This window comes from Netta rufina (genome assembly GCF_964035555.1).
Source record: "Netta rufina genome assembly, chromosome: 9".
NCBI lineage: Eukaryota > Metazoa > Chordata > Aves > Anseriformes > Anatidae > Netta > Netta rufina.
The window spans coordinates 16,672,028-16,681,050 of record NC_140132.1 but is presented as its reverse complement, the minus strand read 5'-3'; the positions used below and the strand labels follow the sequence as shown (position 1 = coordinate 16,681,050).

The window sequence follows — 9,023 nt, the reverse complement described above, 5'->3', positions numbered from 1 at the left end:
TGTGTTCTGAGCTGTACTGAGACCCCTGCCCACAGCAGGGCTCGTGCATTGACCCACAAACACCGGGGATACAAGCTGTAAACCTCACACCAAAAGGCCAGGGGGGAACTGTTTGAGGGCGCTTGGGCAAGCCCAGCACCGCGCTGGCTCCGCACCGAGGAGCTCTGCAGGAAGCATGGCATCAGGAGCCTGGTTCTTGGGATTTTTCCCCAGAAAAAGGAAAAACTAAGCTGTAGGTATAAGCTGCACAGACTGGCTTACCCTGGGCACAGTGGTTGTGGGAAAGCTCTCTGGCTGAGGATTTCACCTTGCTGCCTGCATCAAGCCCTGCACAGCTGCCTCATTTCTAGCTGGGGGTAACAAAAAGCAGAAACCTGCAAAACCCTGGGGTTTGCCGCTGCTAGGAGCCCTCCAGCAGCACTAATCATGGGTTAGGTGTGAGCCAGCACCATGACAAAGGCATGTCCACCCTGAGCAGGGAGGAGCACGACCCGTCTCACCCCTTGCACCCTGAGCACCGCTGTGCCGGTCACTGGGCGAGCTCTCGGGGGGCGTAGCGGCGCTCGAACTGGTCCACGTCAAACTTGCGCTTGCAGCCGGAGTAGTTCATGTAGCGGATCTTCCCGAAGACGTCCCGCTCCTTCCAGCCCTGGTCGTGTATGCCGCAGATGGACCAGAGGCAGCCTGGTGGACACGGAGGTGGACATCAGCTCTGCCCCGTGCCAGCGGGGTGCCAAGGACGATGGAGAGGCTGAGAGGCCTGTCCTCATCCCCATGCTGTGACCATCAAAGGAGGGGACCCCCACCCCATAACCCATCCCACAACGTGCCTACGTAGCCGTTGGGGTCTCTCCCGTCCAGCTCGTAGCGGTCGTTGAGGTAGATGGCAAATTGCAGGGCCTCCTCGGGGGAGCGGGTCCACTCCAGGATCTTCTTGGCCCAGTACATCCGCAGGAAGCCGTGCATCTTGCCCTCCCGAACCATCTGCAGCTGTGGGGAAAGGGACAGACACAGGGCTCAGCTCGTGTCCCAGCCCTTCCCAGACCCCATTCACCCCACGGCACGGCCGCAGCCCCCTCGGCGTGGCTGGGGGTCCCAGGGGAGGCAGCGGGGCCTTTGGGATCCCCGACCTGGGCAGCGTTCCAGAGCGGGTCGTGCGTGGTGGCCTGCTCCAGCTGCTGCAGCTCGTAGAGAAAAGGCCTCTTGTCCTTGGCGTGGAGCCTCAGGGTGGTCTGCGCCCAGTCGTAAGCACCTGTGGGAGATGAGGGACACCGCTGAGCGCCCTGCTCCATGGGCGAGGGGGAAACCAAGCGTTGGAGACCCCAGCCCTGCAGGCAGCCTCGCAAGGGGGCATTATGCCTCCTGCCCTGTATCTAGATGATACCGATGGCACATTACTGCCCCTACGGCCCCTTCTTTAGGGAAAAGAGGGGCTTGCCAAACTGGGATGAGCACAGTTTGGGCCCCTAGGGTTGCCCACCCGCCCCAGGGCACCACCTTGCAGGCTGTCGTAGTTCTCGTTGTAGTAGCAGAAGTTATCGGCCAGCTCCCTCCGCACCACGGCCTCCTCCACGAACGCGTCCACCGACTCCTTGTGGGCACGCCGGTGTTTCTGCACCTCCAGGATGGCTCGCTGGGTGGACACCTGGCCTGGGGACAGGGGGGAAGGCATGGGTCCCGGTCACCCATCGGGTCACCCGGCTGTGATGCTGAGCATGGCAGGACGGCCGGGGCACTCACCGAAGTGGAACCAGGGAGAGAGGTTGCTGAGAGCCGCCTTGTTGGGGTCGTTTCTGTGGGAGCTGAAGGATTTCAGCCGCTCGGCGATGAAGGACTGCAGCACGGCCAGCCCCGCCGAGGTGCCGGGGGTCGCCCACTCCACCTCCGCCACCGAGCGGTCCACCTGCAGGCTGGAGTAGCAGGCGTCCCACGCGATGGGCTGCGAGCAACCAAGCGGTGTGAGGGTGTTTGCTGTGCTAGAGCTGAGCCCCAGCAGCAGATGATCTCCAGCCAGGGCTGCCCTGAGCCGTATTTACGTCCCCCATGTGCCCACCACTTAGGGCTGTCCCCAACCTGCAAGCCGCCAGCTCATGCCAGCTACAAACCAGCCCTGCATGGCTGAGATTTGCTCAATATCTGGAAGAATGGGGTGGGAATCTCCCTTCCCCAGGGCCTCCCCATCTCCCACTGCCTGTGGCCAGGTCATCGTCCCCGCTCCCAGGATCACAAAGCAGCTGTGAAGCTATCTGGGGCCGGATGTGGAGGGTTTGCTCCAAGTACCTCTGCGGGGCAGGACGGGGGATGCGGGTGCCGAATGACGGGAGGGAACTCGGTGAGGAACTCCGGGAGCTGGCTGTGGATCTTGCCCCGGATGGTCCTGGCGCTGTACTCCTGCTTGGGGGAGGTGACCCAGCAGGGCACGATGTTGTGGGCATCCACCTGGGAAGCAAAGCCGCGGAGGAGGAGCCGTAAGCAAATGAGAAGCAAATGAGAAGCAAATGGTCCTGATGGCACGACCCACACCCAGGACAACGTCCTCACCCCTCCCTGCTCAGGCCACTCCAGTACACCTCTACGGTGATCCCAAACACGAGACCCTTTGTTTCTTCCCTATCTCACCAGCCTGGGTTTCCCACACCCTCATAGATCACAGGGACCCACCTGCACAAAGGGCACGTCCTCGGGCAACCTCTCCCTGACGTCCTCCACCCACTGCCTGGGGACACGCAGGGGACAGAAATCTGTCACCAGCCCCCCCACGCCTTGCTGCACCACGAAGGGGGGCAGCACGTCCTTGGCGTAGCCCAGCAGCAAGTGGAAGGGGATGTTCAGCTCCGTGCACTCCTGCAACGAGACGAAGAGGGCTGGGGGACGGTCCTGGTGGCTCCGTGTCCCTCCAGGACCCCCGCGTGTCCCCGCGGTGGCCGTACCTTGCTGACCTCCTGCAGCCCCCGCAGCATGAAGCCGTAGTGGCGGATGGTGGCACCGAGGAATTTGGGCACCAGGCAGAAGCAGACGCGCAGAGGCAGCTCCTGTTTGAGGGCCAGGCGCTGGGCGTAGAGGAAAGCCCAGTTATCTAGGGGGGGAATAAAGCACAGGGGCTGTACAGGGGATGCGCTGCGAGGGGAAGGAGCCGGGGGCTGCACATGTGGAGCCCCCCCAGCGCCCCCCAGCTCTAGGGAAGGGTGGAGGCGGAGGGGGTGACATCCTTACCTTGCACCCTCTGGTCCCGGGACATCCAGTAGAGGATGCATTTGGCGTCCTCCAGCAGCTCGGGGCCCCGGGAGACGAGCCGGACCCGCTTCTTGTTGTACCTGAACTCCCGCACCGAGGGGGCGGCCGCCCGCCGGGCCACCCGCAGCGCTGCCTCCAGCCTCCCCTCGGCCTCTCCTTCCTCCTCCTCCTCCTCTTCCTCTTCCTTCTCCCTCCTCTTCGCAGCCTCGCCACCCCCGGAGGCTTTCCTCTTCCCGCTGCCCCTCGGCATCCTCAGCCCGGTACAGCTCCGGGACCCCCTCCCGACGGCTGCCAACCCCACCAGGGACCCCCGGAGCCTTCCCCACGTGGCGCCGGGCGTTATACAACAAGGGGCGGGGCCAAGGAAAAAAGGGGGCGGGGCTTCAGGATAAGGGGCGGGGCCTCCCGACCGTGCACCGCCCAGGGGCTGCTGTCCCTGCCCCTAAACCCAACCTGGTCCCCCCATGGGGTCCCCGCTGGCACCGACCCCCTCCCCATGCCCAGCACGGCCCCAGGGGTGCTGGGGATGGCCCCGGGGTGCTGGGGGTCCCGCTGCCCCCCGTGGGTGCCTGCTGGGCACCGCACCCAGCCCAGGGAGTGGCCCCGGGGGGGTGGAAACCCCCTTCCCCTGCCACCACCTGGGGAATAAAAGCGCTCACCTGGGTGCTCTGCCTCTGTCCGGCAAAGGGAGCGCACACAGCGCAGTGCCGGGGCTGCGGGGAGGGCTCGGAGCTGGCCTTTTTTGGGAGGGGGGCATCGCTCCCTCCCTCCTGGACATGGCCGGGCACAGAGGAGGGCTGATCCTGCCCCTGCTGCTGCTGCTGAGCCTCGCCGTGCCCGAGCTGGCGCTGGGTAAGGGACGAGCGGGATGCACGGGGAGCTGGGTGGCCCTGGGGTGGCTTCATCTCCATGTCAAGTTTTATTTCAGTAGCATCTCACACGCATCTCTGGCAGGCTGAGGAGCTCCAGGACTGCACCTTGCTGCCTGGGTCCCCACAGGGGGTGTCACCTTCCCTGCTGGCAGGGGAGCTGGGCTGTTGTAGGACCGGGAAACTGCAAGTGTTCGCCCTCAGCACAACGCAGAAGTGATGTCCAGGGAGGAAATTCAGGGCCTGCAGCCTTACGGCCTCCTACGAGCCCTGGGGAACAGCCCCCGACCCCATCCCTCAACCCCTGCAGAGCTTACGTGGGTTGCAGCACGTCTGCCACGCAAGCAGGGATTTTCTCCCCTCTCCCTCCCTTCCTACGGGGCTGACTTCCCCCGCTGCCACTATTTATGCATCGCGTTATCGGTTCCTGAAGATCTGCAGCAGAGAGCTTTGTGTAAACTGCCCGGGAGATTCCAGCCCGAGCGCGGTAACCGGTTCCTGCTCAGCTCTTCCCGTCAGACGGGTTTGTTTGACTTCCCCCCCGGAGGGATGGAGAGGGTGGCACGGGGCTTATCGCTGGTGCCAGGAGGTGTTTCTGCCCAGAGGGTGGCCGTGCCTGCAGTTGGTTCCTTGTTCATCAGGCTGGGGTGTTTATTGTCCTTCCACACTGATGAGCGGGGTGCTGCTGCTCAGGAGGAACCCATGTAGGGTCCCTGCAGGATGGCAGAGCCCCGCTGCTGACCCCATAGCCTAGGGTGCCTCCAGGAACTGGTGGTGGTGGTGCTGAGCCATCCCCAGCTCCATCACGGTGACACCTTGCTGTCCCACCTCTTTGCAGGGACCACAGCCACAAATGCTACGGTGACCTCAGCTCCCTCCACCTCCCTGACACCCATGGAGACCCTGACGCTGCTGCCCACCACCGACACAGCCTCCGTGCCTCCCTCCAGCCCAGAAACGGGAGCCTCCACCCCAGAGACACCCAGCGTGCCGACGGGTCCCTCCACGAGCAGCACCCTGCTGCCCTGGAGCAGCAGCCTGGCAGCCCCCAGCAGCCCCCCGTTGGAGGTGAGTGGCAGCGTGGGCTCTCCCACCAGCACCACGCTGCACCCTTACGCCACCAGCACGGCCGCCACCACGCCCCCAAGCCCAACCTCTGGGGCCACGATACCCACCCGGCCTGAGGTGACAGCAGGCACATCGCTGGGGACCGGCGTGTCCCCAGCTCCGAGCACCACCTCGGCAGGAGCTGCACCAAGCTCGCTCCCCACCCTCCCCTCCACCTCTCTCCCCTCCACCTCGGTGGTCACCACGAGCACCAGCAAAGGGCCAGCGGTGACCACGGCGCTCAGCACCACATCCCCGGGGAGCAGCAGCCCCGTTCCCATCACACCAACCGAGCCCTCCACAACCCCGCCGGACCCCACAACGCCTCTGGACCCCACAACCCCCTCCCACCCCAGCACCGGGGGCCCTGGGAGCAATTCAACCCCCAGCCAGCCCCCAGGGACCACAGCCGGGACCGTGGGGACACCCCCGGACACTCCCCAGAGCCCCGCTGCCAGCACCGCAGGTGAGTGCAGGGGGAGGGCAGCGCCCCGCCGCGGGCTTTATATAGGGCGGGGGGTGGGCGTGGCCAAGAGTGGGCGTGGCCAATGAAAATGGGCGTGGCTTTACGGGCGCGGCTTGAATGGGCGGGCGAGATGTGGGTGTGGCCAGCGGTAGGGCGGTGCCGGGGATGAATGGGCGGGCGGCAGCGGGCGTGGCTACGAATGGGCGTGGCCTCGCGGTGGGCGTGGCCCCGTGGTGGCGCGCTCCCCGTGGTGGCGCGCTCCCCGTGGCGCCCCCGCCGCCGGAGCCCCGTCCCCTGGGCGCCCCCCGTGCTCCTCTCCCCGGCACCCTTGGGTGCCTTCGTCCCGGCCGCTTCCGAGGCCGTGCCCGGTGCCTGCGGGCGCCTCCGTGCGGGCTCGATCGTGAGCCCGGCCAGAAGGAAGCGGCCCCGCGCCGCCGTGACACGCTCTGGGGAAGTGATGCCTGCGCAGACGGCCCGGGAGAGAAGTCCTTGGGCTGGAGCACGCCCTTCCTGAGCGCCGCCTGCTCTCCCGGCCGCTTGCTCGGCCGCAGGCAGAGCGGGCTGTTGGCTCCCGGGGGCTGCGGTGCTGCTGGCACCGAGCATCACCCCTGTCTCGGGGCGTAGGGACGGCCCCAAGCAGCCCAGCTGCTTCCCCGGGCTTTTTCCCATCGGAGCCGTCCCCTCACCAGGCAGAGGATCTCTGCCCCGGGGGCTGGTGGAGGTCTGCTGGGCATCGCACCCATCCCTGGGAGCACCCCCTTCCCTGCCAGCACCCAAGGAATAAAAGCACCCACCTGGGTGCTCTGCCTCTATCCGGCAAAGGGAGCACAGCCACCGCAGTGCCAGGGCTGTGGGGAGCACCCGGAGCTGGCCTTTTTTGGGGGGGCATCGGCTCCTGCCTGCCTGGACATGGCCGGGCACAGAGGAGGGCTGCCCCTGCCCCTGCTGCTGCTGCTGAGCCTCGCCGTGCCCGAGCTGGCGCTGGGTAAGGGACGAGAGGGATGCATGGGGAGCATCGCTGCCAGGGCGCTGGGTGGCCCCGGGGTGGCTTTACCCACAGTGGGGGGCACGGGAGGGGACACGCTGCGGGTGCTGCTTGCTGAGCAGAAGAATGGGGCTGTGCTCTGTAAGCAACAGGTTTTGCTTGATTTCTGCTGCCTCGCACAGCGAATTCCCTCTGCCTCTTCCTGGGGGCTGCCTGGGGCTGCAGCTGCTTGCTCTCGCCTCTCCGGGGTGGACGGGATGCAGAGGTGGGCTCCCACCTCCTCCCTTGTGCGAGGATGGGGCCCTCCGGAGCAGACATCCACCTGGGCAGGGGCTGCGAGCAGACCTTTGCCCTTCATAGTATTATTATTTAACTTCTGGCAGGCTGCAGCAGCTCAGGGAGGAGGTGGCTGCTTGACCTGAATGCTACAGCGACCTCAGCTCTCTCTGCCTCCCTGAAACCCACAGAGACCACGGCGCTGCCGCCCACCACCGCCTCCACCGGCACAGCCTCCAGCCCCGAAAAAGGATCCTCCTCTCCAGAGACACCCAGCACACCCCCGGGGAGCAGCCGTCCCTCTCCTCCCACCACAGCCCCACACACGGGTGCATCCACCGAGCCCTCGACAGCCCCTCTGGACACCACAGCCCCCCCCCCCACCAGCTCTGGGGTGCCTGGGAGCACCCCAAATCCCAGCCAGGCACTGGGGACCACAAACGGGACCAGCCCTGGTGCCTCCACCCTGACCACGGGGACATCCCCGGACACCCAGGCGTCACCCCGCAGCCCCGGTGCCACCACGGGTGAGTGAGGCTGAGGGGTGAAGGGTGGGTCTTCCCCAGGTTTAGGACCCTCTGGCTAACTAACTAGCACCACGTTGCTTTGCCCAGGCACCTCCCCTGCCACCAACTCAACCCAGAACCCAAACAACACCTCCAGCACCTCCACGGCCCAGCCGACGGCACAACCCGCCTGCCCCGGCATCGTGAGCCCAGGCGGTAAGTGCCACCTCCTGGGACCCCAAACTCTTCTCTGAAGCCTTTATGGCAAGGCCCACATGTCCCATGGGCATGGCGGTGGCCTTTTGGGGTCCTGCAGCCCCTCCTTTTGCCGTGTTCTCAGCCTGGGGGCTCTGTTGGTGTGCGGGGCGCGTGGTTTGCTGTGCGCACAGGGGGTGGCGCAGAGCAGGGTGGCACAGACACCGTGCCTGAGGGTGGGGGGCACACCTGAGCCTGCTCAGCTCTGGTTGTGGTGCTGGGGAGAGACCCCAGGCGTGAGGTGGAAGGGGAACCAGCAGAGCTGTGTCTTCTGCTCCCAGCGGAGTCCCACATCTTCCTGTCCATGCGCCTGGCTGGTCCCGTGGACCCTGGGAACAAAACAGTGCAGGACCTGATCGTGTCCGAGGTGAGCTGTGCCCGCAGCCCTTCCCAAGGGGCTCTCCCCTTTGTCTGGCTGGGGACAGGGGGCAGGAAACCCCTTTTGGGACCCCCTGTCAATGCTGTTTGGTGTCACGGCCGTCCTCTGCCCCCAGCTCCGCCACGGGCTGCAGGCCATGTTCCCGCACGCCAACTTCACCATGCAGTGGAGTGGGAAGAAACCCTGAGCGCTGCCCCACGCTGCAGCCCCCCAGCCGCCCGTGGCACTGAGGAAGACAAGGAAGGATCCCCTGCAGCCCGTTGTCAGCCCCTGTGTGCTCCGAAATAAGCAGATTTCAAGACCTGGCTGGCTGCGGGGGCACAGCCGGGGGGTCCCACGTCGCTGCTGTGCTCCCCCCCCGGCTGCGTGCGCCGTGAGGCTGTGGAAATCCCGTGGGCTGAAATCCTTCCCTGTTTTTTGTTTTTTTTTTTTTTCCCAGTCTCTGGTTAAGGAGACGGCCGCAGCGTCTATCCCCCCGCAGCGAAGTCATTTATTAACTGATTAATTAGGCAGATAAAATCAGGCCGAAGCAGTTCTTACCCTCAGCAAGTCACCTCGCGGAGTGATTAAAAAGTGAAATAATGACCCAAATGGCTGTGTTGTTACTGCGGGGGGGGGGGGAGGTGTTTTTGGCTGATCCCTTCCTGCAGCCCCTGTCCCGCCGAGGGAAGGGGCGTTTGGGGCTGAAGCCACCTCGGAGCCACCCAGCATATAGGGTCTGGGCAAGGTGGGGGGCTCGGTGGGGTCTGGAGCCCCGAGAGCTCACCAGGATGCTGCGATTTGGGCAGGATCTGTCCCCAACCCGCTGCTGGTTCCTTTCATTCTGGTCTGTGTGAGTTGCAGGCCGGGCTGGGACAGGGAGGGGGCACAAATGGGGACATAAAAACATGTCCCCCTGTGGTCACACAGTGCCCCTGCTGATGGTGACCCCAATTCTGGGAGAGAG

At 65.2% G+C, this 9,023-nt stretch overlaps 2 protein-coding genes across 3 annotated transcripts; one reads left to right on the top strand and one right to left on the bottom strand.

Moving 5' to 3' along the window:
* Window positions 1-150: 150 nt before the first annotated feature.
* LOC311212643 (deoxyribodipyrimidine photo-lyase-like) lies at window positions 151-3,484 on the bottom strand (the record flags this gene model as incomplete). The annotated part of the gene is made up of 9 exons (XM_084292142.1): window positions 151-684; window positions 831-990; window positions 1,131-1,252; window positions 1,498-1,650; window positions 1,741-1,939; window positions 2,281-2,439; window positions 2,662-2,844; window positions 2,931-3,076; window positions 3,214-3,484. The coding sequence occupies 9 exons, from the start codon at window positions 3,482-3,484 to the stop codon at window positions 530-532; spliced, it is 1,548 nt and encodes a 515-aa protein (XP_084148268.1). The 3' UTR covers window positions 151-529.
* A 2,484-nt stretch (window positions 3,485-5,968) lies between these two features.
* Window positions 5,969-8,616, top strand: LOC311212511 (uncharacterized protein). Of its 2 annotated transcripts, none has more exons than XM_084291914.1 (5): window positions 5,969-6,661; window positions 7,129-7,464; window positions 7,552-7,659; window positions 7,980-8,065; window positions 8,193-8,616. In XM_084291914.1, exons 1-5 carry the CDS (start codon window positions 6,586-6,588, stop codon window positions 8,262-8,264), a joined length of 678 nt encoding a protein of 225 aa, XP_084148040.1. In that variant the 5' UTR covers window positions 5,969-6,585; the 3' UTR covers window positions 8,265-8,616. The 2 variants fall into 2 exon arrangements, with proteins under 2 accessions (XP_084148040.1, XP_084148039.1); XM_084291913.1 differs by having other exon boundaries at window positions 7,045-7,464.
* Window positions 8,617-9,023: the final 407 nt, after the last annotated feature.